This window comes from Canis lupus, chromosome 6 (genome assembly GCF_011100685.1).
Source record: "Canis lupus familiaris isolate Mischka breed German Shepherd chromosome 6, alternate assembly UU_Cfam_GSD_1.0, whole genome shotgun sequence".
Taxonomy (NCBI): Eukaryota; Metazoa; Chordata; class Mammalia; order Carnivora; family Canidae; genus Canis; species Canis lupus.
In genome coordinates this window covers 947842-972376 of record NC_049227.1, presented here as the reverse complement: position 1 = coordinate 972376, position 24535 = coordinate 947842, and the positions used below count along the sequence as shown (strand labels likewise).

Sequence of the window (24535 nt, the reverse complement as noted above, 5' to 3'; positions counted from 1 at the left end):
TAGCTGATTCCCTGCTTCACTTCTGATTCAAGGCTCATTCATTTATGAAGAACAAATCAATAGCCAAATCTTCAGATTATTAATATTACTAACTTTTCATCAGAAGATTGGATAAATGAGACTTACTAGAAAATAAATGAACTGAAAGTCAATGTTCAGTCTAACTAGATGCATAGTTTTGAGTAAGTTGCAGCACTACTCAAAGACCCCAGTTTTTTTAATCTGTAGGATTAGGGGGTTTGATCTTTTGATTTACTTCTTTAAAAAAAACAGATCTTGGGGGGGGTCTCCTTGCAGTGGTGGCAGCATGAAAGCACAGCAGGAACTGCGGCAGCCTGCTTCTTCCCCTCTCTGAGTTTTAGTTGCAAGGAGTACAGCCAAAACTGCAACCAAAAGGAGGCATTTGCTTCCAGAAAAATCTCAAGGAAAAGTATTGCAGGCAACAGTCATAACTATTGGATCAGGCAGAGATATTCAACCAATTAGCCTGAAAGTTACAGTTCTTCTCCCAGAATATGGAGGCCACTCCATATTCTGGGTAGTTATGAAGTACTGGTAGTTCTGGACAAGGATTATTATTTACAGATGGTAACACTCTTGGAAAATATGTAGTCTGAGATAAATCACTGCTGAAATGGCACTGAAGTTCTGAAATCTTTCCTGTAGGTAATCTCCATGTCTCTTCTATAGCAAACTGTTATCTAAGAACACATCAATTGTTCTTTACTATTTTACAAAAATAATTCATGTTGATCATAGCACATTTAGAAAACAGTTAAGCACAAAGAGGAGAACCAGAACCCCCGCAATTCCACCACCAACAGATAAGGCTGTTAATTTTGGCACATGTCTTTCAGTTGCCTATCAATTTAGCTGTTCTATTTAGTGTCCTATCTATTCTGTAAATAATAAAAATGGGATCATAATAAAAAGCTTTGTGATCTGAGGTTTCCCCTTCCTGTGACATGAACATTTTTCTGTTATTAAATCTTTTTCTACAATAGCATATTTATTGGCTGAGTTCTATTGTGTGGATGCACCACAACTCATTTAACCAGTACCCCCTTTTGCTAGACTGCTTAAACTTTTTTTTTATTTCCATAAACTATACTGCAATGGGCAGTTTTATAGAGAAAGCTTTGCATGCATGTGTATTTCCTTATTTTTTTTTTTCCAACTTGAAAACTTCATAGGTTCAGCAGTCGTTCCACGTTTGGCCAACAGAGGGCATTGTAGGCTTTCTCAGGGAAAGACCTTCAAAGCCTTTTCTGTAATACAGAAGTACAAAAAGTGGTTTTATTGTGAAAATGATTCAATTTTGGATCTTAGGTAATAATCAGCTCAAAAGTAGAATAAAAGTCATTTATCTTTATCTTTAACAGAACTACTCTCTCTCATACACTTCTATGCACACATACACACGCACACACCCAATACTCAAATAATGAACTGCTCTGTTAGGATTTCAACACAAAATGAATAAAAATTACCCTTTTTGCTCAATTCAGAATAACTAAGGAGGGACTGCTCTGCTTTACAAAAAGACCCAAAGACTGCAGAACACTGCAGTGGGTAGTGACAGATAAGGAGGAAAGGGACCTCAGTGCTGAAAATACCGACCTCATCAGGGAAAAGCCCAGATGGCCCCAGGATCTACAGTTCCTTTAGAAATACAAATTTGGGGGTAACACTGAATCGGGTCTTGCCTAGATCACTATTTATCTATCATCTACTAGCCAGATTTTGAGAGGTGATAATAAATACATTTTGTTAGAACCCGAAATAATTGTTTTATGTGCATTTTTCTTGATTTTTACCAAGTCCATAAATTCCCAAGGGTGCTGCTCTGCCTATACTTCCTGGCACACCACCCAATCATACCTAGCAAATTACTGAGTACAAGGGAGGTACTTAAAACAGTTGCACCTCAATGCTAATAGCAAGTTTCTATTCTAGTATAAAGATAATTACTGAGATGAAGAGTAGTGGTTAGTGTCGATTAGGTTGCCTATCCTGACTCCATCACTAGCTGTATTGGGTACTTTACCCCCCACCCCCATCTCCATCCCCACCCCTGAGCCAATGTTTGTAAAATGTAGGTAGTAATACTACATACCTCAGATGGTAATTACGAGAATTAAATGAGTTTAAACATGCAAAATGGTTGGCATAGGACCTGGACCATGAGAAGTTCTTGATAAGCATTACTAGATGGATTATTTAAGTGATTCTGAGTTTTTTTCTCTCATTTTTAAATTCTATGATTCTTCATGGCTGATGCTCTCTCCAAGCTCCTGTGTCCACCGAGGACATGAGCCTCTCTCTGGCCTTGCGGGTTCACTTGCTGTCTGTGGCCTATGACTCTGCTGGCTCCAGGAAGCTGATAGTCATGGCCCACATGTCCATCTAGGCCCTTCCTGTTGCCTCCTTTTAAATTTTATTCCAGCCATCTTTCATTCGTTCAACAGGAGTTCCATTTGATTTCATCAAATCACAACATCTCATAAACAGTCATCTTCATAGACGTGATTGAAGATGGCAACAGGAAACAGAAATGCTTTTCTTCATAGAGCTCAAAAGAAATGTGCTTGGGCCAGAAAGAAAGCAAGCTTTGTGAAGAAGGAATGTCAATAGGGATGGAAATAGCACAGCATCTGCTTTTTCAAGCCAGTTGTGTGGTGGTTTCCTTTCCCCGAGTCAGCCATTTCGTGCAGTGGTTCTCTGCCCTTCTGACTCCAATCCACGCCCACCTGTAATAGTGGAGTCTCCAGGGGTGGGCAGGTGTGGGACATAAAAATCATGTCTCCTTTGGGGCAAGTACTGAAGTCAGGCTGGGTTATAGTCTAAAAATGGATCCTCCTCTCCCATTCTGATAGGCTCTGGATGAATATGGGACCTCTTCCCTACAAAGTTAATGATAAGACTAACACAGGAAATAAGCAAAAAAATAAATATTATGTTAAGAAGTTGACTTTATTACTATTTGGAGGCTGGAGCAGTTGTGTAACAAGAAATGGCACGGAAAACAGCCAAGCCTTTAATGAGGCTGGGATATCCCAGGTAGAGGCGAGAGGGTTTATAGGCACCTGAAAGGAGCAGAAAGTGAAGGAGTGTAAGGAGACAGGCAGGACACATATGCTTACACACACGAGAAGGTAGTGAGGCCCCACACTGTGGAGGTGGGACAGTTCAGAGGTAATGTGTTAGGCCTTAGAGACTCAAGGTTTTTGTACAAAGTGGTGACTTAAGGCATATTGCTGAATAAAGGATTGATATGGCTGCAGTATTCATTTTCTTTTTTTTTTAAAATAGATTTTATTTATTTATTCATGAGAGACAGAGAGAGAGAGAGAGAGGCGCAGAGACACACGCAGAGGGAGAAGCAGGCTCCATGCAGGGAGCCCGACGTGGGACTCAATCCTGAGTCCCCAGGGTCATGCCCTGGGCTGAAGGTGGCGCTAAACCGCTGAGCCACCTGGGCTGCCCTCAGTATTCATTTTCAACTAAAGGGGACAAGCCTGGGGGAGTGGACTGGGAAGAGGGATGTTCAGGTCAGGCTTGGACTAAAGTCCCAGATCACCCACTACAAGACTACCTGAGGGGCCTTGTCTAAGGCACTTGACAGGTAAGCCTGTTTTCTCATCTGCAAAATGATATGCCAGAGGTTTATGGGACAATTAATCATTTACTAAGTAATTTCCTGGGGCTCCTAGAATGTGCCAGACACTGGGTGTCAGAGATACAAAAACGAACAAGAAAAAGATAAAGTCTTGGTTTTCCAGGAACTTACACCTAGCATAGGAGACCAAAAAAAAAGAGTTAACAGATTAAAAACTGCAAAGTTTGCTAAGGTGATACTGTGAAGAAGAGAGGCAGGAAGGCATCTATTTTTAGTTCAAGGGGTCAGGAAAGTCTGAAAAAATGGAATTTATTGAGACAAAAGAACTGAGAATGAGGCAATCAGGCAAAAAGCAAAGGGAAGAACATTCCAGAGAGAAGAAAATTATGTGCAGAGGCAGGAAAAGCGTGGTATGTTTCTGGGAGATGCAAAGACCCTTAGAGCACAAGGGGTGAGGTGGGGAGATGGAGGACAGTGGCTAGATCATGGCAGGAACCATGATCTATTCTAAAAGAGAGGAAAAGAGGTGTGGGTCATATCTATATATGCATTATAAAACTATAAAACTATTACTCTGCTGTGTGCTACACAGAATTTGAGGGGGGCAAGAGTAAGAATGGGAATATTATTTAGGAGGCTGTCTATTGCAACAGTCTAGGTGACAGATGGTGCTGTCTTACATTAGGGTCGGGGCAGTGAAGCTGAAGTGAAGAAATATTTTAAAGGTAGAATCAAAGATCTTATATGTGAGAGAAAACAGGGAAGAAGAGACTCTTGGGTTTCTGGCTTGAGTGACTAGGTAAAAAATATTATTTGCTGATGGATAAGACCAAAGGATGCAGAATTTTTGGGACAGGCATAAGAAAATACATAGAATACCTTGTTTGGTGCCTTGCACATAGAAGACAATAAATAGGAATTACATTATCTGGTCATTCTGTATTGTAAATAATGGATCCTAGAAAACAGCTGGGAACAGTAACTTTCCTGTCCTCAAATGTAGTATGTAGGGGCACCTGGGTGGCTCAGTGGTTGAGCGTATATCTTCAGCTCAGGGCATGATCCTGGGGTCCTGAGATCGAGTCCCGCATCAGGCTCCTCACAGGAAGTCTGGTTCTCCCTTTGCCTATGTCTCTGCCTCTCTCTCTGTGTCTCTCACGACTAAATAATTCTTAAAAAAAAATGTAGTATGTAGGCATGTAATAGAACAGGATTCTGAGACAAATGGATGATAGCAGGTCTTTATGAAGTAAATTATAGCAAAATCTTCATTAAGAAGTTTAGATGTGGGGTGCCTGGGTGGCTCAGTGGTTGAGCGTCTGCCTTTGGCTCAGGGCGTGATCTAAGGGTCCTGGGATCGAGCCAAATGTCAGGCTCCCTCACCCTCTGCCCCTCACCCTGCTCACTCTCTCTAATAAATGAATAAAATCTTTTTAAAAAGAGAAGATGCATGTCAATAAATCTTCAACTAAGAAGGAAAGAATTTGCGATGGGGAAAAGTCTCTTTAACAAATGGTGTTGGGAAAACTGGACACCTACATGCAAAAGAATGAAACTGAGTCACTTTCCCATACTATACACAAAAATAAACTCAAAACACGTTAAAGACCTAAATGTGAGACTTGAAATCATAAAAATTCTAGAAGAGAGCACAAGCGGCAATTTCTCTGACATCAGCCATAAGAACATTTTCCTAGATAAGTCTCCTGAGGCGAGAGAAATAAAAGCAAAAATAAACTATTGGGACTTCACCAAAATAAAAAGCTTTTGCACAACAAAGAAACAATCAATGAAACTAAAAGGCAGAATGGGAGCAGATGTTTGCAAATGACGTATCTGACAAAGGGTTAGTATCCAAAATTTATAAAGAATTGATACAATTCAACACCCAAAAAATAAATAATCCAATTAAAAATGGGCAGGAGATATGAACAGACATTTCTCCAAAGACGGCCCACAGACACATAAAAAGATGCTCAACATCCCTCATCATCAGTTAAATGCAAATTAAAACCACAATGAGATACCTCCTCACACATGTCAGAATGGCTAAAATCAAAAACACAAGAAATGAGTGGGAGCAGCTGGGTGGAGGCTAGATGGCCTGCAGCCCGAGCGCCTGTGCTGCGGGTGGCCCTGGTCTCTCCCCAGCACCTGCCCTGGGCTGGTTGTACTTGGCTCGTGGTTGCTGCCCGGTACTTGTCGGAGGTATGTGGAGGGCGAAGAACTTGGGCGCTCCACCACGAGGGCTGTGGCAGCCGGTCCAAGTCTCGCGCTCAGGCAATACCTAGACTTGAGGGAGCACAGCTAAGCATCAGCATTCTCCTCCACAGGATGATACATGAAGTGACAACCATTATGTTTCCCTTAATCATCTGGGGATTCAGCAAGTTCTATAATTCTTCCTGGTAAATTCAGGAGTTTTCCTGCAAGGGAAGTATCTGCTTAGAGAAATCAAATTTGGGAAAATTAAGAGAACAACCACCACATTGATAACCACACCCATAGTCCTGCTGGAAGAATGCTAAACAATTATTCTATGAATGAGAAGGCAAACTAGAGATGTTCTAATTTCAGTGAAGAACAAGAGCACAGAGTGGATGTGGGAAGAGGAGAGCTAAAGATGCAGATGCCTATTATTTTGAGACCCACTCACACTGCTGAATGTACTTTTTTTTTTTTCTGAATATACATCTGATTTATTCTGAGAGCTGCATGGAACTCCATGAAGACACCTTCCACAGTTTACTAGTTGATTTCTGGACTAGTCTCACCCAGGCTGCCTCCCAAACCTGCCACTTGCCACCATGAATGACACTGCAGTAAACCTATTACCTGCCACGGTGTGGATGGGCCCCCAATCAGCTGAAGGTCTTATTGAAAGAGAAGACCAACCTTTCTGAGCAAAAATAAATTCTGCCAGCAGACAGTTTTCAGACACCATCTAATTGATATCGTGAAGATTAAAAGCATCTCTTTGAAGTTACAAATTTGAAAAAGACATACAATGGGAGGTTTATGTGGAGTGGACTGTGATCGAGATATAAGAGGAAGGGATTCAGCTGGGTTTTTTTCTGAATTAGCTCAGGTCAAAGGAATCGGATGGAGGCAGAGGGAACATAAGTCCTCTTTTATTACCCCAAATCATGGAAGTGCCCAAAAGTATGATTTCTCTCTAGTGCAACTAGAGAACTTTCAGGTTATAGACCTTCCCCAAGTGAGTAATGTGTATGCTGGTCTATATATCAGCTGAGCTTTGTGAACTTGTCATTGAGATTACATCAGAAGATACTGTCATAAAATTATTACAAAAGTAAAAAAAAAAAAAAAAAAACCCACAAGAAATGACAAGTGTTGGGGAGGATGTGGAGAGAAAGGAATCCTCATATATTGTTGGTGAGAATGCAAACTGGTGCAGCCACTGTGTAAGAGTATGGAAGTTCCTCAAAAAGTTAAAAATAGAACTACTCCAGTGATTGCACTACTGGGTATTTACCCCCAAAATACAAATACACTAATTCAAAGGGATACATGCACCCTATGTTTATTGAAGCATTATTTACAAGAGCCAAATTATGGAAACAGTCCAGGTGTCTATCAACTGATGAATGGATAAGGAAGATGTGGCACACACACACACACAGAGGAATATTACTCAGCCATAAAAAAGAATGATCTTTTTGCCATTTCCAACAACATGGATGGAGCTAGAGAGTATCATGCTAAGTGAAATAAGTTAGAGAAAGACAAATGATTTCCATGATTTCACTCATATGTGGAATTTAAGAAACAAACAAATGAGGGGGATAAAAAAGACAAACTAAGAAACAGACTCTTAACTATAGAGAACAAACTGATGGCTACCAGGGGGGACGTGGGTGGGAGGAGGGGTGAACTAGGTGATGGGGATTAAGGTGATGAGAACTGAGCATTGTATGGAAGTTTTGAATCACAATATTGTACACTTGAAACTAATACAACACCGTTATTTTAACTATACTGGAATTAAAATAAAAAACTTAATTAAAAATTATGATGCATAGAAGGGAATATCTACAATACAGCCAACTGAAGAAACTTTGGTTTATCAATCACCATTGGATAAAGTCTTACTGCTTCTCTGAGATCACAGTAATGAAAACATGTACACCGCCAGAACACTTCACACATTTAAAGCTTTTATTTTGAAAAATAAAATACAAAAGTCATTAAGTTGTAAATGTATACGGTAATTCCCCAACTTCTCAAAAACAATACAATGAATTATTTAAATAATTAAGATCTTTAATATTATCCACATCAATACATTTAAACAGGAAGTGTTCTACAAAACATTAGAACATGTAGACAACCTATTCCAAGATGAAACTGCCCAATTTTGCTTATAGAATCCCATTTTAAAGCCCTCCCCTTGAAACAAAAGTTTAGAATCTGGTAAGAAAAGATGAGGACCAGAGCAGTTTTAACAGAAAGCACACGCTCCCTCTGAGCTTCTTATCCACAGGCCTGTGTGTGTAATTAGTATCAAGAGCACTGTACTCAGGAAGCAGATCACGCAGGGAGGCCCAAATGTATCCTGACATCCCACCCTCTCAATGGGAGGAGAATGGCAAGTGAACAGGTGATGTGGGCCATGGTACATACGCTTGACTGATCTCATCAGGGAACAGCTAGTACTAGAAATTTTCCTTCTGTTGAAAGGCAGCAGTCTTCCCTAGGGCAAACAAATAGAATATGGTTATAGGTGTGGAGTCACTCTATTTTCCCCTGCACCATACTGCCTCCAGCCACACTGCCCTCTAAGAGAGCTTAAGCAGGGAAACCCAAAGACCAAGGAATGTCCCCCCAACTCTCACCTCATGTAAGAGGTTCCTGGCTCTGCTACTCTACTTCCTCAGTCTGTCAAAGGAAGCAAAAGATGTTTTATTTTTATTTTTTATTTTTTTTTGTAAAACATGTTTTAAAGCCCTTGAAGTTAGTTAGGATGGAGAGTAACTACTACCATTGAAATAATCAGGGGTGGCCTGCAGGCTCTGACTACACATTTTTCTAATGAACTCAATCTGCTAACTACTATATAATAAAGAATCTAACTGGCCTTTGTCTCTAGTTTGTGGTAGGGAGACCCTAAATTCTTGGATTTTCCCAGGTAATGGGAATGTCTTCATTATTCAGGAGCTCCTTGAATTATATTTGAGTTTGTGCTAAGAGATGAGATAACTCAGGATGGGGGCTGGTCACGGAAAGACCAAACCTGTGATTGACTTCACCCACATGGCCAATGATTCAATCAGTCATGTCTATGTAATTAGATCCCAATAAAAACTATGGATGCTTAAGTTCAGTGGAGCTTCTTGGTTGGTGAATACACCGATATGCTATGCTGCTGGTTGGAAGAAGTACCCTGATTCCACGGGGAATGGGCATTGCTCTGTTTTTGAGACCCTCTCAGTCCTTGTCCTACATCACTCTTCATTTGGCTCATTCTGATTTGTATCCTTTGTAATAAAACTGTAATTGTAAGTACAGCTTTGCTGAGTTCTGTGAGCCACTTTACCTAAATACCAAATGCAAGGGTTCTGTGGGCTTCAATTTTATCATTTATTATAAGTTAAATCGAGGTCTTTTACAGTCCTTTTCTAACTATATGTGTGTGTGATGCATTAAATAAACCAGAGTTACTTACTTTTTTTTTTTTTTTTAAATACCCTGTTAACATTTTTTTTTTTTAGATTTTATTTATTTATTCATGATAGTCACAGAGAGAGAGAGAGAGAGGCAGAGACACAGGCAGAGGGAGAAGCAGGCTCCATGCACTGGGAGCCCGATGTGGGATTCGATCCCGGGTCTAGGATCGCGCCCTGGGCCAAAGGCAGGCGCCAAACCGCTGCGCCACCCAGGGATCCCCAGAGTTACTTACTAGGCCTGAAGTGCCTACTAAGTGTTTTGTGCATTTTTATAAAATAACTGATTTGTAGGAATCCCCTATAGTCTACAAATGAATACTTTGTTTCAAATTATTTTAACCCACTTAAGGTACACTTTTTTACTCTCTTTATGATGCTTTCTAATAAGTAAATATCATCAGGGTGCCTGGGTGGCTCAGTTGTTGAGCATCTGCCTTTGGCTGAGGTTGAGTCCTGCATCAGGCTCTCCCCACAGAGGGAGCCTGCTTCTCTCTCTCCTATGTCTCTACCTCTCTCTGTATGTCTCTCACGAATAAATAAATAAAATATTTAAAAACAAAAAAACTTTAAAAACGTAAATATTATCAATTTTAATGGTGTCCAAGTTACCCACTTTATTTTTTTAAAAGATTATTTATTTATTCATGAGAGGCAGACAGAGAGAGAGGCAGAGACACAGGCAGAGGGAGAAGTAGGCTCCATGCAGGGAGCCCGACGTGGGACTTGATCCCGGATCTCCAGGATCAGGCCCTGGGCTGAAGGCAGCGCTAAACCACTGAGCCACCCAGGCTGCCCTAAGTTACCCATTTAAAAATTAATGATTAGTGTTTTTTATGATCTGTTTAAAAAAATCCTTCCCTCTTAAGGTTATGAAATTATTCTCCTTTATTATCTCCTAAAAACTTTATTATTTTACCTTTCACATTTAGGTCTGTAATCTGCCTGGAAATGATTTTTGTGTATGCTGTGAAGCAGAGGTATCCCTTTAAATTAGTCTCAAATTCCCTTTCTTGATTCTTTCAAACTTACTATACAGAATAGTCTTTGGATTTGACATTCCTTCAAGACTTGACTCTCAGATTATTCTCTGGCCACAGCCTACAAGTGATTGATGGCTTATTCATGAATCCATCCAGGTTTCTGGGGCATCACGCCTAGACCAGGCTCAGGGTTCAGTGCCCCCTTGTCTGCCAAAGTTGATCAGTCTTTTGGGGAGATCAGAAGTTCCTTGAGAAGATCTTTTTTTCTCTGACTCTTGAGGACTTATTCCAACTTCTCACCCATAACAGAAATTCAGTAAACATTTGTTGAACAAAATGAATGAATGGGAAGATTAAAATTAAATATAGGCAAATGAGAATATGCCCTGAAAGTAGTTTGAAATTCTCAAATAATACATATCAACTATTAAAGGCTTACAACTGTTATGGGACAAGGATTTGAGAAGACAGAGCCTTGAACCTTGGTGTGAGAAGCAACTTCTCTCAAATAGCCCTGTCCTTTTATTCCAGGCTTGCTTCAGGCTACACAACTTCACAGAGTCTATGAGGAGGTCTGTCTCCCTCACCAATCCATATCCGCAATGATTTTAGAAGCCGACGTTCTTGCTGGGTCTTCATTTCCTATTTACAAGCCAATTACTGATAGCAGCCTGGGCTAGAAAGGGCAGTCTTCTGCGGGGTTCCAGTAGGAGTTAACAATCTTTCCCCACTACCAGGTAGGCATGGCAGAGGATTCTCAGATGCAGGACATTCTGGGCTAGTTTAGGCACACGGTGTCAGCTGTAACACTGCCTGTTTCTCTTCAACTCAAGAAACAACACTGAAACCCAAGTAAGTATGGGTGTGACATTACAAGGATAACTCTGGATCTGTTTTAACAAATCTTTTAAAATGTAAACGTTGGGATCCCTGGGTGGCGCAGCAGTTTAGCGCCTGCCTTTGGCCCAGGGTGCAATCCTGGAGACCCGGGATCGAATCCCACGTCGGGCTCCCGGTGCATGGAGCCTGCTTCTCCCTCTGCCTAGTCTCTGCCTCTCTCTCTCAATCTGTGTGTGACTATCATAAATAAATAAAAATTTTTAAAAAATTAAATTAAAATGTAAACGTTATTCATTTTCAAACTCTCACTGTCCTTTCCCAGCTTGGGGGCTTTGCAGCTCAGGGCCAATGGCGGTAAATACAATGTATTCACAAGTCTTCTAGGCTCCAAATAAGACAAGTTAGGAGGTCATGGATGTATATATGACAAGAACAAAGGGTGGCTGAAAGTTTTATTTCAAGGGATATTGGAAGGCTGAGCAGATTCACCAAGGCAGGTTCCTTATACATGGAATACTCTATGGCTTATAAGTCACCTCAAGCAACTGGATTTTAGTTATTAATAGAGCAGTTCCCTAATTTTGGAAGACACTGACACTGAGCTCTCTGAAATTAAGACTGTTAAAACGAACAATTACCAGAGACCAATCTTTCTGCCACCAGTACAGCACTCTTTAAAAAGATCATCCTGACACAAGAGCCCATCTATCACATTAAGAAGAGAAAGCAGACACAGTACCTGAGGTTTTTCCTTAAGAAATTCAGGGAGCTGAAATTCTCCTTTATAGACCTGGAAAAACAAAGTCAAGTGTGAGTTTAAGGAAACAGGTACTGTCATCATCATTTCAGGATGCCTGCAATGCGTGATGGTGAATGGATTCATTCTCGGTGAGTTTTAGGGTGGGAGGGAAGCCTATCAGTTCAATAAAAGCTAGTGCTGAAGGACTGAAATTCTCATTCACTCTGGTCCCACCTGTCCTACATTTGCCTGAGTGTTCCTAATGTGGGCTGGCTGGGAGAGGGCCCAGAGTACCTGAAGAAGAAAAAAAGCATACCAAAGTTCCAAGCTCCAATCATTTTAGCTGAGAGAGAAAGCGAGCTCTAGGCCATCTATCTCAAGCAACCAACAGAGAATTCACACAATTTAGGAACAGGTACTCCTAATAGCCTTTTGAAATCTCCATCCTCACAAATCTTAGATTTATTCCAAATTTACTTTTCTTAATATCCCCAATATTCCCATAACAATTTGAATTTTAGATGATTCTTAAAATGATACATACTTTTAACCTCACAAAATCTTATAATTAAAAACTTACTTTTCAATATATAAAATTATGTTTCTAATACCAGCAATAGTAAGGAAATAACTTTAGGAAGCAATACCATTTATAACATCTAAAAAACCCCCCACCAGATACCTAAGAATAAATCTAATAAAAGATCTGTGTAAGATCTTTACACAGAAAAATATAAAACATTATTGAGAGAAATTAAAGACCAAATAAATAGAGAGGCATACCACTTCCAGGGATTGAAAGAGTCAATATAGTAAAGATGTTCATTCTCCTCAACAAAGGAATTCCAATCAAAACTCTAGCACACTTTATTGGGTGGAGGGAGTGGAGTAAGTTCAAGCTGACTGAAAAAGTTCTATGGAAATGCATAGGGCCAAGAATAATCAAAGTAATCTTAAAAAGAACAAAGTGTGGAAAAAAAAAAGTGGGGGACTTACTCTACTAGATATTAAGACATTATTATACAGCTATAATTAAGCCAATTATAGAGCTACATGATATATACACACATACATACAATTATAATTGTTAAAATATATACTAATATGTTATATGTTCTTATATATACAAAATAATTAAGATAATAATGAACTTGGAGTGACGACAGTAAGGCTTTGGTACAAGTACAGACAAATATATGAATGAAACAGAATGAACAATCAGAAACAGATCCTTGTATTCAGATACTTGGTTTATAACAAAGATGGTGTTGAAAGCAATGCAATTAGAAGGAAAAAACAAATATTGTATATAATGATACTGAGTAGCAATTAAGAAAAACAAACTACTGGTATGGCAATAACATAGATGAATCCCAACACATAATGAAGAGAAGGATAAAAGTCGGACCCCTAAAAATGATATAGGTGTCTCCATTTAAAATATTTTAGGGCAGCCCAGGTGGCTCAGCAGTTTAGCGCCACCTTCAGCCCAGGGTGTGATCCTGGAGACCTGGGATTGAGTCCCACGTCGAGCTCCCTGCATGGAGCCTGCTTCTCCCTCTGCCGGTGTCTCTGCCTCTTTCTCTCTCTGTGTGTGTCTCTCATGAATAAATAAATAAAATATTTTTAAAAAATAAAATATTTTAACGTTTGTGAAAAGGCAAAACAACTTCATGTTGTTGGAAATCAGGATACTGTTTACTCTAGGGAGGAGAGAGATGAAAGAGGCTTTCAGGGTGCTGGGAATTTTCTGTCTTGATATGGGTAGCAATTATGAAGGTGTGTTCATTTTGTTTCATTTATAGAGCTATGATTTGTGTAATTTTTCTGTATATTTCAAGAACAAAACTGAACAAATTAAGCCAGTAACTTAACGCTAAAAATTTACTGCTAACACACACAAACGCACTCACTCTTTTTAAGTACAAAGATGTTTGTTTCCACAGTGCAACAGCAAAAAACTGGGAACTTTTCATGCCAATCAAGAGTAAAGAAGGTCTCCATTAACCAAAGTTTGATAATTGCTAAACTTGAGAAAGTATGGTAAGAAACTACATATGGCTACTGGGAAGAGAGTCACAGAGTAATCCCTCCAAGCAAAAAATGAATCTAAATGGTGAATCCTAAGGCCCACAGACCTAAAGGATCATCCTAAATGGATGATGATCCATTTCTAAAAGTAGCAGCATTCCCTCTGAAACTCAGAGGATGAACGTACTTTTTGCACATCTCTTTCTCTGCAATTTCTAAAACTTGCTCCATTCTTTATAGTCTTTAAGAAGCCTAAATTAAAGCTGTTTCAAAAACTACCTTCAATATCTTTGACACCTCTCTTTCACACCTTCAAATAATCTCTTTCACACCTTCAAATAATCCCAGGTCATGGGGGGTCTGGCCTAGCTGCTCCCTGGAGAATCTGCGTGTAAGAATCCTCTTTGTTCTACCCTAACACAGTAGGGTAGCCCATAGACGGTTCCAGCTTCCAGCATTGTGCCCTTCCCATCCCTATTTTACTGACATATAGCATTGTATTACTCTTCCAGGTTTCAGATGTAGAAGTATCTAAGCCCCTAGAGCTGTGTATCATGTTAATTCTGACTTCTACTATGCCTGTCTGCAAGCAGACACTATATCTTGCACAGAGGCTCAAGCCAATAGGATGTCTTTCTTTCTTTCTTTCTTTCTTTCTTTCTTTCTTTCTTCTTTCTTTCTTTCTTTCTTTCTTCTTTCTTTCTTTTTCTTTCTTTCTTTCTTTCTTTCTTTCTTTCTTTCTTTCTTTCTTTCTTTCTTTCTTTCTTTCTTCCTTTCTTTCTTTCTCTCTCTTTCTTTCTTCTTTCCTTCTTTCTCCTTCCTTCCCTTTCTCTTTCTTTCTTCTTTTTTTTCTCTTTCCTACCAGATTCTCAAGTGTCTTTCCTTCTCCTCCCTCTATTCATGGAACTATGTCTCAACCCTTACCTTCAAATCCCCTGGGGCCATACGTTACCCAGGTTTAGTTAGGATCCCGTGCCCTGGCAGCACTACTGAACCAGAACAAGGCTGCTTTGCCCTAGTCCCTTTTCCAGTTAGTGGTTTGGTCCCCAAGCAATTTTTCTTATATTCCTCATATCCTGACTCAGAAATTGACTCTCCTCTGTTTCAGCTACCCTCTTCTGCTAGAATTGAAGCAGAAGGTTCAGTGAAAGTCCAGGGGGTTACATAGCTAGTTAGTGGCAGAGTGAGGCCCAGAAGGCCCCACCCAGCACTGTCCTGTATTTTATTACCATTAGCAAATCTTATGGTTAAATATTCCCTCTTCTCAGTTCACTGTAAAAACCAGCAAGGCATGACAGAAAACATGAGTGGGAACAGGAAAACATTGTAAGTGTCTTCCAGGAACCGACAGTTCCAGAGAGGTAAGGCTTACGTGAAGGGGCAAAAACATCCCTAATTATATGATGTCTCAAGTTTAGTAAAAAACCAAAAAGGGGTCAGGATAAGACATCAGATAAAAGGCTTGATCAAAAAGTAAGTGGGAATCTGTCTCCTTTCATTATTCTTTAGGGCACAAATGCTTCAAAGGATAGAAACTATGGCACTGACAAAAAGAACACTTTTAGTAACGAAGCAATTCCTATTTAGTGCAAGATGCCAAGCACTACGTTGCTTATAAAAATAGCAAAGTTAAAAAAAAAATAGCAAAGTTAGGAATGGAATTTCCTTTGGTTAGATGAATAGTTTTTCTGGACATGCTATTCTCTGGTACTAACGGATTGAGGATTGTGCTTGACAGCAGTGCGCTAGGCACTCAGAATCCAAACATTCCTACAGAACCTTTTCACCTCAAGCCCTCAAGGCATGATGAGGAGACAAAAGTAGGCTCCTGATTTGGAGGGTGTATTGGGAAATAAAAATAATAAGAACAGTGGGTAAACAGTATCATCTCAGGTTGGTGGTAAGTGCATGCTTCCTCTATTTTATCTCACCGAATCCCACACTCTCTGAAGGGAGCTATTATTTATTCCTATTTTACAGATGAAACAACTAGGGCACAGAGAAATTCAGGATTTTGTCCAATGTCATAAAATAGAGAGCAAAAAGGTACCATGAGTGCACCTGCATTTACTTTTAATTTTTATTTACATTTATTCTATGCAGAATTTACTCCCGGGCCATAAGTTTTTGTTTCTTCAGTTTCTTTTTTTTTTTCTTTTTTCTTTTTTTTTTTGTTTCTTCAGTTTCTTCTGGGATACTTTTTCTTCTGTGCAACCTCCTCTTCTGGTTTATCTATTTATTTATTTTAAAAAAGATTTTATTTATTCATGAAAGACACAGAGAGACAGAGGCAGAGGGAGAAGCAGGCTCCCCGCAGGGAGCCCAACATGGACTCGAACCTGGGTCTCCAGGATCAGGCCCTGGGCTGAAGGTGGCGCTAGACCGCTGAGCCACCCGGGCTGCCTTTCTTTCTTTTTTTTTTTTTTTTTAAAGATTTTTAGATTTATTTATTCATGAGAGACAGAGAGAGAGAGAGAGAGAGAGAGAGAGAGGGGCAGAGTCACAGGCAGAGGGAGAAGCAGGCTCCATGCAGGGAGCCTGACATGGGACTTGATCCCAGGTCTCCAGGATCACGCCCTGGGCTGAAGGTGGCACTAAACTGCTGAGCCACCCGGGCTGCCCTCCTCTTCTGGTTTAGGAACAATCTGCTCTTTTTCAGTAAGAATCATCTCGATGTGGCAGGAAGAGCTCATGTACTGGTTAATCCAGCCATGAGCCCTGTAAATTCTCCGTTGCATCTTGGGAGCTTTGTTCACCTGGATGTGCTCAATGACCAGAGAATCTACATCTAAACCCTTAAGTTCAGCATTACTCTCTGCATTTTTAAGCATGTGCAGTAAAAATTCAGGACTCTTCTTGTGCCACCGACTCTATGTCTAGCCCCACTGTTTGGCCTGTGCACCCCTACCAACTCTTCCATTGTAGCGGCAGAATGGCATACACTGCTTCTGCAAAGTGCCATCTTTCAGATATCTGGTGGCTTTTTTGGATATGCATACCCTTGATGGCCTGGGCAGTTTCATGTGTGTTCTTAAAGTGAACACGAAGATTTGAACCTCTCGATTTGCATGATTTTGTAGGGTTTTCTGGGTCCAGAGAGAAGCGAACCATTTTCGGAAGTCACCTCAGGCTGCTCGGGGGAAGAGGTGCACCTGCATTTTAAAAGGATCATCCGGATTACTCTGTTTACATTGTAGAGGGCCAAGTTAGAAGTAGGGAGGTTACAGCAGTAATCCAGACGAGACTGAATAGCAAGGAGGTGGTGAGAAGTGCTAAGTTTGTGGATCTTTATTTTTCCAATTACATCTAATTACATAAACTGGATGTGGGGTGTGAGAGAGCAGAGAAAGGGGAGTCCAGATAATTCCAAGGTTTCTGGCCTAAGCAACTGCCAAGTGGAAATACGGAGTTGCTATTAACTGAGTTGGGAAATGTTCTGGCTACCGCATATTTTCGGGTGGAAGATCAATAGTTCAGTTTTGTATATGTTAAGCTTGCGGTATCTATGAGACAATAAATGAAAATGTCAAATCACCAATTGGAAATACAAATCTGGAATTCATAGAAGTCTGCATTGGGATATATAAATTCGAGAATCATAAACTAACAGATGCTATTTAAAGCTCTGACACCTGATAAGATAACCCAGGGCTCAGGGTAGAGACAGGACAGCAGAGGACTTAAGACTGAGATATTGGGGCATTTTAACATTAAGAGATCAGGGAGTAGAGAAAGAAACAGCAAAGACAGAAAAGAAGCTACCAGTGACACAGAAGGAAAATTGAGAAAGTGGTGTTCCTTAAAACCAAGTGAAAGAAACCTATCAAGGAGGTGGTAACCAATAGTATTAAGAGGCTGGAAGCTAAGATGATAATTGACCACTCAATACAGCAACACGAAGGTCAGAAGGTCACCGTCAATTTGACAATAGCAAATTAAAAAGAATGGTAGCTGTAAAATTCTGAATGAAGTGGATGTAAGATAGAGAATGGAGAGGAATTGGAGAAAGAGTACAGAAAATTTCAGTGTTGACATAAAGGGAAGCAAGGAAATGAACGGCAGTATCAGGGCAACTGGAATTAAGAAGTATGGATGTGCATATGTGCATGTTAAGATCGAAGAACTAAGGGTGTATTTGTATTTGTTTGTTGATGGGAAATATCTGGCTGGAGAGCAAAATCTTTTTTTTTTTTTTTTTAATTTTTATTTATTTATGATAGTCACACACAGAGAGAGAGAGAGAGGCAGAGACACAGGCAGAGGGAGAAGCAGGCTCCATGCACCGGGAACCCGATGTGGGATTCGATCCCAGGTCTCCGGGATCGTGCCCTGGGCCAAAGGCAGGCGCCAAACCGCTGCGCCACCCAGGGATCCCTGGAGAGCAAAATCTAATGATGTAGGATACGGAGGAAGATGGACTTGGGTACTCAAGGGAAGGAAACACCTTCAGACAGGAGCATGGATGTTCATTGCTGTTACACAGACTTTCTATTATGAGAGAGGAGGATATTAGGTCTGCAACACTTCCCTTCTTCTATGCTCTCAAAAATTACATAATTTCTGCTTAAGTCACATTCTGTAAGTTCCCATTATTATAATATAAACATTACATATTTACATTATTTTTACACAACTTATTCGTTGTTATTTTAGCTGGAGTTAATAGCCTCATATATTTTTTTAATTAGTAGACTCGTTTTTAGAACAGTTTTAGGTTTACAGAAAAACTGAGCAGAAAGCACAATCTCCATATATATCCTCTCCCTCTTCTACCATTCCCCCTATAAAATCTTGCATTACATTTGTTATAATCAATGAACTAGCAGTGATAGACTGTTATTAATTAAAGTCTTTAGTTTGCACTAGGCTTCACTCTTTATGTTGTACTTTCTATGGGTTTTAATGAATGCACAATGACATGTATTCACTATTACAATAAATACAGAATAGTTCCATTATCCTAAAAATCTGGTGTTCCACTTATTTATCCCTCCCTATTTTCCTCCAATCTTTTTACTATCTCTAGTTTTGCCTTTTACACAATGTCATAAAGTTGAAATCATACAGTACTGTGGCCTTTTCAGATTGACTTCTTTCACTTGGTAATATGCATTTAAGGTTCCTCCATGTCCTTTTGTGGCTTGATAACTCATTTATTTTAATCACTGAGTAATGTTCTGTTGTCTGGATATTTGGCAGTTTATCCACTCACCTACTGAAGGCGGTCTTGGTTGCTTACAAGTTTTGCAATTATGAATAAAGTTGCTAGAAACATTGTGCACAGATTTTGTGTGACTATAAGTTTTCAACTTATCTGGATAATACCAAGGAATCTGATTGCTGGATCATATGCTAAGAATAGGTTTAGTTTTATGAGAAACTGCCAAGCTATGTTGCAAGTGGCTGTACCATTTTGCATTCCTGCAAAGCAATGTATGAGAGTTCCTATTGCTCTACATCCTCGTCTGTTAAGATCTTTTGCTTTTTAACTGAATCGCTTCTAAATTTTGAATTTTAGGAATCTGTATATTTTGTATGCCAGTCCTTTATCAGATATGTGTTTTGCAAAGATTTTTTTTCCCAGTCTGTGGCTCGTCTCCTTCTTCCCTTAACAGCGCCTTTTACTTTGTCTGAAAGGTCCTCCAATTTTCTTTTATTAGTTATCATGGTATATCTTTATTCATCCCTTTGCTTTTAAGCTATGTCTTTATATCTAAAATCTCCTGTTAAAAGAATACTATTTTCTCTATGCACAGCCCTTCTGCTATCAAATATGCAGGTTTTTCCTTACACCAAGAAATTCTAACACTAACTTCCAAGAGTTAGCACAGATCTCCACAGGTAAAGGGCTCAGTCCCACAAGACTCCCTCCACTTTAGAAGCCATGTGCAAGTCCAGGCCTCCTGTATAGTGTTTCCCACAGTCACCTCCTCAGTTTCAATAATTTGCTCCAATAGTTCACAGAACTCAGAGAAACACTTCATTTATGACTACTGGCTTATTATACAGGGTACAAACAAACAGTGAGATGAAGAGGTGTGTAAGATGAGGTCTGAAAGGGTCTTAAGTACAGGAGCTTCTGTCTCTGTGGAGTATGGGGTATACCACTCTCCCAAGCATATGGATGTGTTCACCAACCTGGTAGCTGTCTAAAGTCCTTCATTTCTCTTTAGAGTTTTATGGAATTTCCATTATTTAGGCACAATCAATTAAATCATTGGCCAGTTGATCAACTCAGTTGGCAGCCAGCCCCTTTCCTCCCTGGATTTAGAGAGGGTAGGACTGGAAATTCCAAATCTCCAAGCACATGGTTCATTCCTCTGGCAACCAGTTCCCATCCTGAAGCTAGTCAGGGGCTCACAAAATAACTCATTAATATAAACTCAGGTATGCTTGAAAGGGGCTTACTGTGAATAACAAAAGATGTTCCTCACACCCTTATCACTTAGAAATGATAAGGGCTTTAAGAGCTCTGTGCCAGGAACTAGGGACTGAATATATAGTTCTTATATCACAATATCACGTGTGGAGTAACTTGTAGATAGCATACAGTTGGGTTTTGTGTTCTAATGCACTCTGGTAGTGTCTGTCTTCTAGTTGGTGTATTTAGATTATTCGCATTTAATGTGATACCGACACAACTAGCTTAATACCTATGATATTTGTAACTATTTTCTATTTGTTGCCCTTGTGCTTTGTTTTCTTCTACTCTTTTTTGCTTTCTCTAGTTTTGATTCAGCATTTTATGATTCCATTTTCTAAGCATGTCATTATACTTCTTTTTTTAAATGTCTTCAATGGTTGTCCCAGGATTTGCAATATGTACTTACAGCTAATCTAAGTCTCCTTTCAAATGGTACTATACTACCTCACAAGTAGTGCAGGGTAATAAGAGTACCTCCAGTTCGTCCCTCCCATCACTTATTATACTGCTGTCATTCATTTCATTTATCTGTAAGTTATAATCACTGACTATTTTATTGCTATTATTTTAAGTACAATGTTATCTGCTAGGTCAATTAATGAGAAAATTAAAGATTTTGCTTTACCTTCATTTATTCCTTCTCTTCTTTTATAGAGATCTGAGATTCTGACTTATATTATTTTCCTTCCCTCTGAAGAACTCTTACAAGGTAGGCCATTGGTGATAAAGTCTTTCAATTTTGTTTATCTGAGAATGTATTACTTCTTTAGTTTTGAAGAATAATTTTGCTGGTTACAGGGCTGAAATTGGTGGATTTTTTTTCTTTCAACATTTAAAATGCGTAGGGGTAGAATTTTTGGCATTTATCCTGCTTGGTGTTTTCTGAGTTTTCTGGATATGTTATTAATTTTGGAAAATTCCCAGCCATTACTACTTTTTTTTTTTTTCCATTACTACTTTAAATGTTTTTTTTGTTTGTTTGTTTGTTTGTTTCTTTCTTTCTTTGCCTTCTGGCATTCTCATTATGTATATATATTACACCTTTTATAACCCCACACCTTTTAATATACTGCACAGTTCGTAATTTGTTCTATCTTTTGTTCATTTTTTTCTTCAAATTGCAGTTTTGCAAGCTCACTGATTTTTTTTCTGGGCTGTGTCCAGTCTACTGATGAGCCCATCAGTAGACTTCATTTCATTACAGTGACTTTGACTTTTAGCATTTTTTAAAATAAGGATTTTACTTATTTGACACAGAAAGAGTGTGTCTGTGTGAGTGTGAGCACAAGCAGGGGGAGTGGCAGAGGGAGAGGAGACTCCCTGCTGAGCAGGGAGACTGATGCAGGGCTCAATCCCAGGACATCAGGATCATGAACTGAGCTGAAGGCAGATGTTTAACCCCCTGAGACGCCCAGGCGCCCCACTATTATTTCCTTTTTTTTTTTTTTAAAGATTTTTTTGTTTATTTATTCATAGAGACAGAGAGACAGAGAGAGAGAGAGAGAGAGAGAGAGGCAGAGACACAGGCAGAGGAAGAAGCAGGCTCCATACAAGAAGCCTGACATGTCGATCCCGGGTCTCTAGTATCACACCCCAGACTGCAAGCAGCCTAAACCGCTGTGCCACTGGGACTGCCCTATTATTTCCTTTTGATTCTTAGTTCCATCTCAATGCTTACATTACCCAGGTGTTCTTGCATGTTATCCCACTTTTCCCATCAAAATCCTTAGCATATCCATCATGGTTATTTTAAATTCCCAGTGTGCTAATTCCAAAATTTCTGGCATATATTAATCCAGTTTAAATACTTTCCATTGTCTCTTCCAATTGTTTTTTGTCTTTTAGCACATCTTGTAGCTTTTTTGTTAGAAGGGGACATGATGTACTGAGTAAATGGGACCTTTAGTGTAAGGTTTTATGTTTATCTGGCTAGGAATGAGCCTGTGTTTAGTTTTTGTTGGAACTGTACACACCAGAGGCTAAAATTTTCAAGTGTCCTTGTTTTTGTACTCCTTGTTGTTCTGGGGTTTCCCTACAGACTTCTTTAAAAAATAAAGAACATTGAACATTGTAGTTCTTTTAGTAGTAATCCACTGTTATTATACAAAAGTCTGATTGGTGTGGTGTAGGGCATGTGCATTTGGGGGGTGGAGGAGAAAGTGTTCTATAATCCCATAATTATATCTCAGTATTTTACTGAGTCTGTGTCCCTGGGTTGTAACCGTTACAAGATCTTCTCAGTTTCTCCTCTCACTCCTTTAGGTAAGACAGAAGAACTGGAGTGACTACAGTTGGGTAGTTCCCTTCCCCTAAGTCCTTTAGGCTTTGTTAAGAGCCTACTTTGAAGATAAGCTGTTGCTAGAGAGTATCCCAAGCTTATTTCAAAATGGTTACTTTTCCCTTCCCTCTGTCAGAGTACCAGGGGATTTTTCTTGATCTTCACCCTGAGAAGCTTGTGGGCCTCCTGGAGGTAAAATTCATGAGAATTTGGGGGGCTCCCTACAACTATGTGATTTTAACTCGATCTTTTTAACTCTCACTGAGCCACTGGAAATTCATCATTTACAGTTTATGCAGTACTTTTTTTTTTTCCTTTTAAAGATTTTATATATTTGAGAGAGAAAGAGAGAGACAGCGAGAGAGCATGAGCGGGTAGGAGAGGGAGAAGCAGGCTCCTCGCTAAGCAGGGAGCCCAACATGGGGCTTGATCCCAAGGAACCTGGGATCATAACCTGAGCTGAAGGCAGATGCATAACCGACTGAGCCACCCAGGTGTCCCCAGTTTATACATTCCTAACAGTACTGACTTCTGTGGGAGATTTCTGCTCTAGGTAGTCTATGATTCTTGGCATTTACATCCCCCTCTTCCATTTTTCCCCCCTTTCCCAAAACATCCTTCCTGAAATCCTCTGTTTACTTCCATCTGAACTGCTTGTTCTTTGGGTCTCCTTCCTGCTCAGGTGCTGTCTTGGGATTTTCCTTTGCTGCCATTCTGCACATTCTCCATACCTGTCTGGTTTTCATTCCCATTTCCTTGCCTAGGTCTTCCATTTACTTGGTTAATCCTTCCTCTTTGGTACATTCTTCAGCAGCTGCTAAGAAAGGGTGTATAAGAAGCAAATCTTTGGGGGTGTTTAGATCTTAGTGTCAGGGTCGTAAGATGGAGTCCTGTATCGGTCTCTGTGCTCACTGGGGAGTCTGCTTGAGATTGTCTCTACCTCTGCTCCTCCTCTACTTCTCTCTTTAAAATAAATAAATGTTTAAATAAAAGGCAACTCTTTTGTGATTGTGCATGTCTGAAAATGCCTTTATTTTATCCTAATACTTGACTGAAAGTTTATCTGGTTATATAATTCTAGATAAATAATTCCTCTTTGATATGATGGCAGTGGGCCACTATCTTCTAGTTTTCCATGTTTGGGTTGACAAGGCTTATATCATTCTAATTCCTGATCCTTCCTATGTGACCTTTGTTTTCACTCTAGAAGCTTTAAGAATTTTCTTTTTATTCCTAGTGTTCTATAATTTTTATGATAATGTGTCTTGATGAGGCTTGTTTTCTTCACTCACTGGCACTGGAGACGCACGTCCTTCTGTTCCTGGAAATGTCTTTATATTACAACTTTAATAATGTCTTCATCACTTTCTTGCTCTCCAATTAGTCAAATGCTAGACTACCTGAATAATGCCTTTCATTTCTTTTTTCTCTCCAGGTCATCTATTGGTCCTTTTGTTCTACTTTCTAAGAGATTTTCTTTTTTTTTTTTTTTTTTCTAAGAGATTTTCAACTTTATTTTTCTAATTCTTTTATTACCGATTTTAAATTTCAGCTATTTTTTAGTTTCCAAATTTTTAAATTCTGTTTCTGTTGTTTAAAAAAAAAAATCTTCTTATTCCTTCATCTTATTTCTACAAGAACATTAATTATTATTCATTTATGTTTTCTTTTGCTCATTACATTGTTTTTATTTCCTCTGAGATCCTCTCTTCTCTTTCTTTTGGTTTCTCTCTTTCGTGTTTGAGAAGTTCTGCAAATATCCTGAGCATCTTGGCTGTGAAGCACAAAAAAATGACTGCAGTTCTGTATATGAAGATTGAGGCTAATTACAGGTGTGCTTCCTCAGCTGGCTGATTTTTGGTCAGTGTTCTTTCTCCATGTATGAAGGTATACCCATAGTATGCACATGCTCTGAAGTCCAGGTAGGTAACCTGTGT

The 24535-nt window shown here is 39.5% G+C and overlaps 1 protein-coding gene across 2 annotated transcripts in view; it reads right to left on the bottom strand.

Annotated features, from left to right (window-relative positions):
- Positions 1–7780: 7780 nt before the first annotated feature.
- The window catches only part of TPST1 (tyrosylprotein sulfotransferase 1), a 141773-nt gene continuing 125018 nt past the window's right edge, over positions 7781–24535 (bottom strand). The window contains exons 4-6 of one of the 2 annotated variants that reach the window (XM_038538994.1): positions 11866–11916; positions 8476–8518; positions 7781–8333 (exon numbers count right to left, since the gene is read on the bottom strand). In XM_038538994.1, the coding sequence (XP_038394922.1) occupies positions 8501–8518; positions 11866–11916 (69 nt within the window). In that variant the 3' untranslated portion in view covers positions 7781–8333; positions 8476–8500. The remainder of the gene's footprint in view (positions 8334–8475; positions 8519–11865; positions 11917–24535) is intronic. The other variant, XM_038538995.1, reaches the window with a different exon arrangement.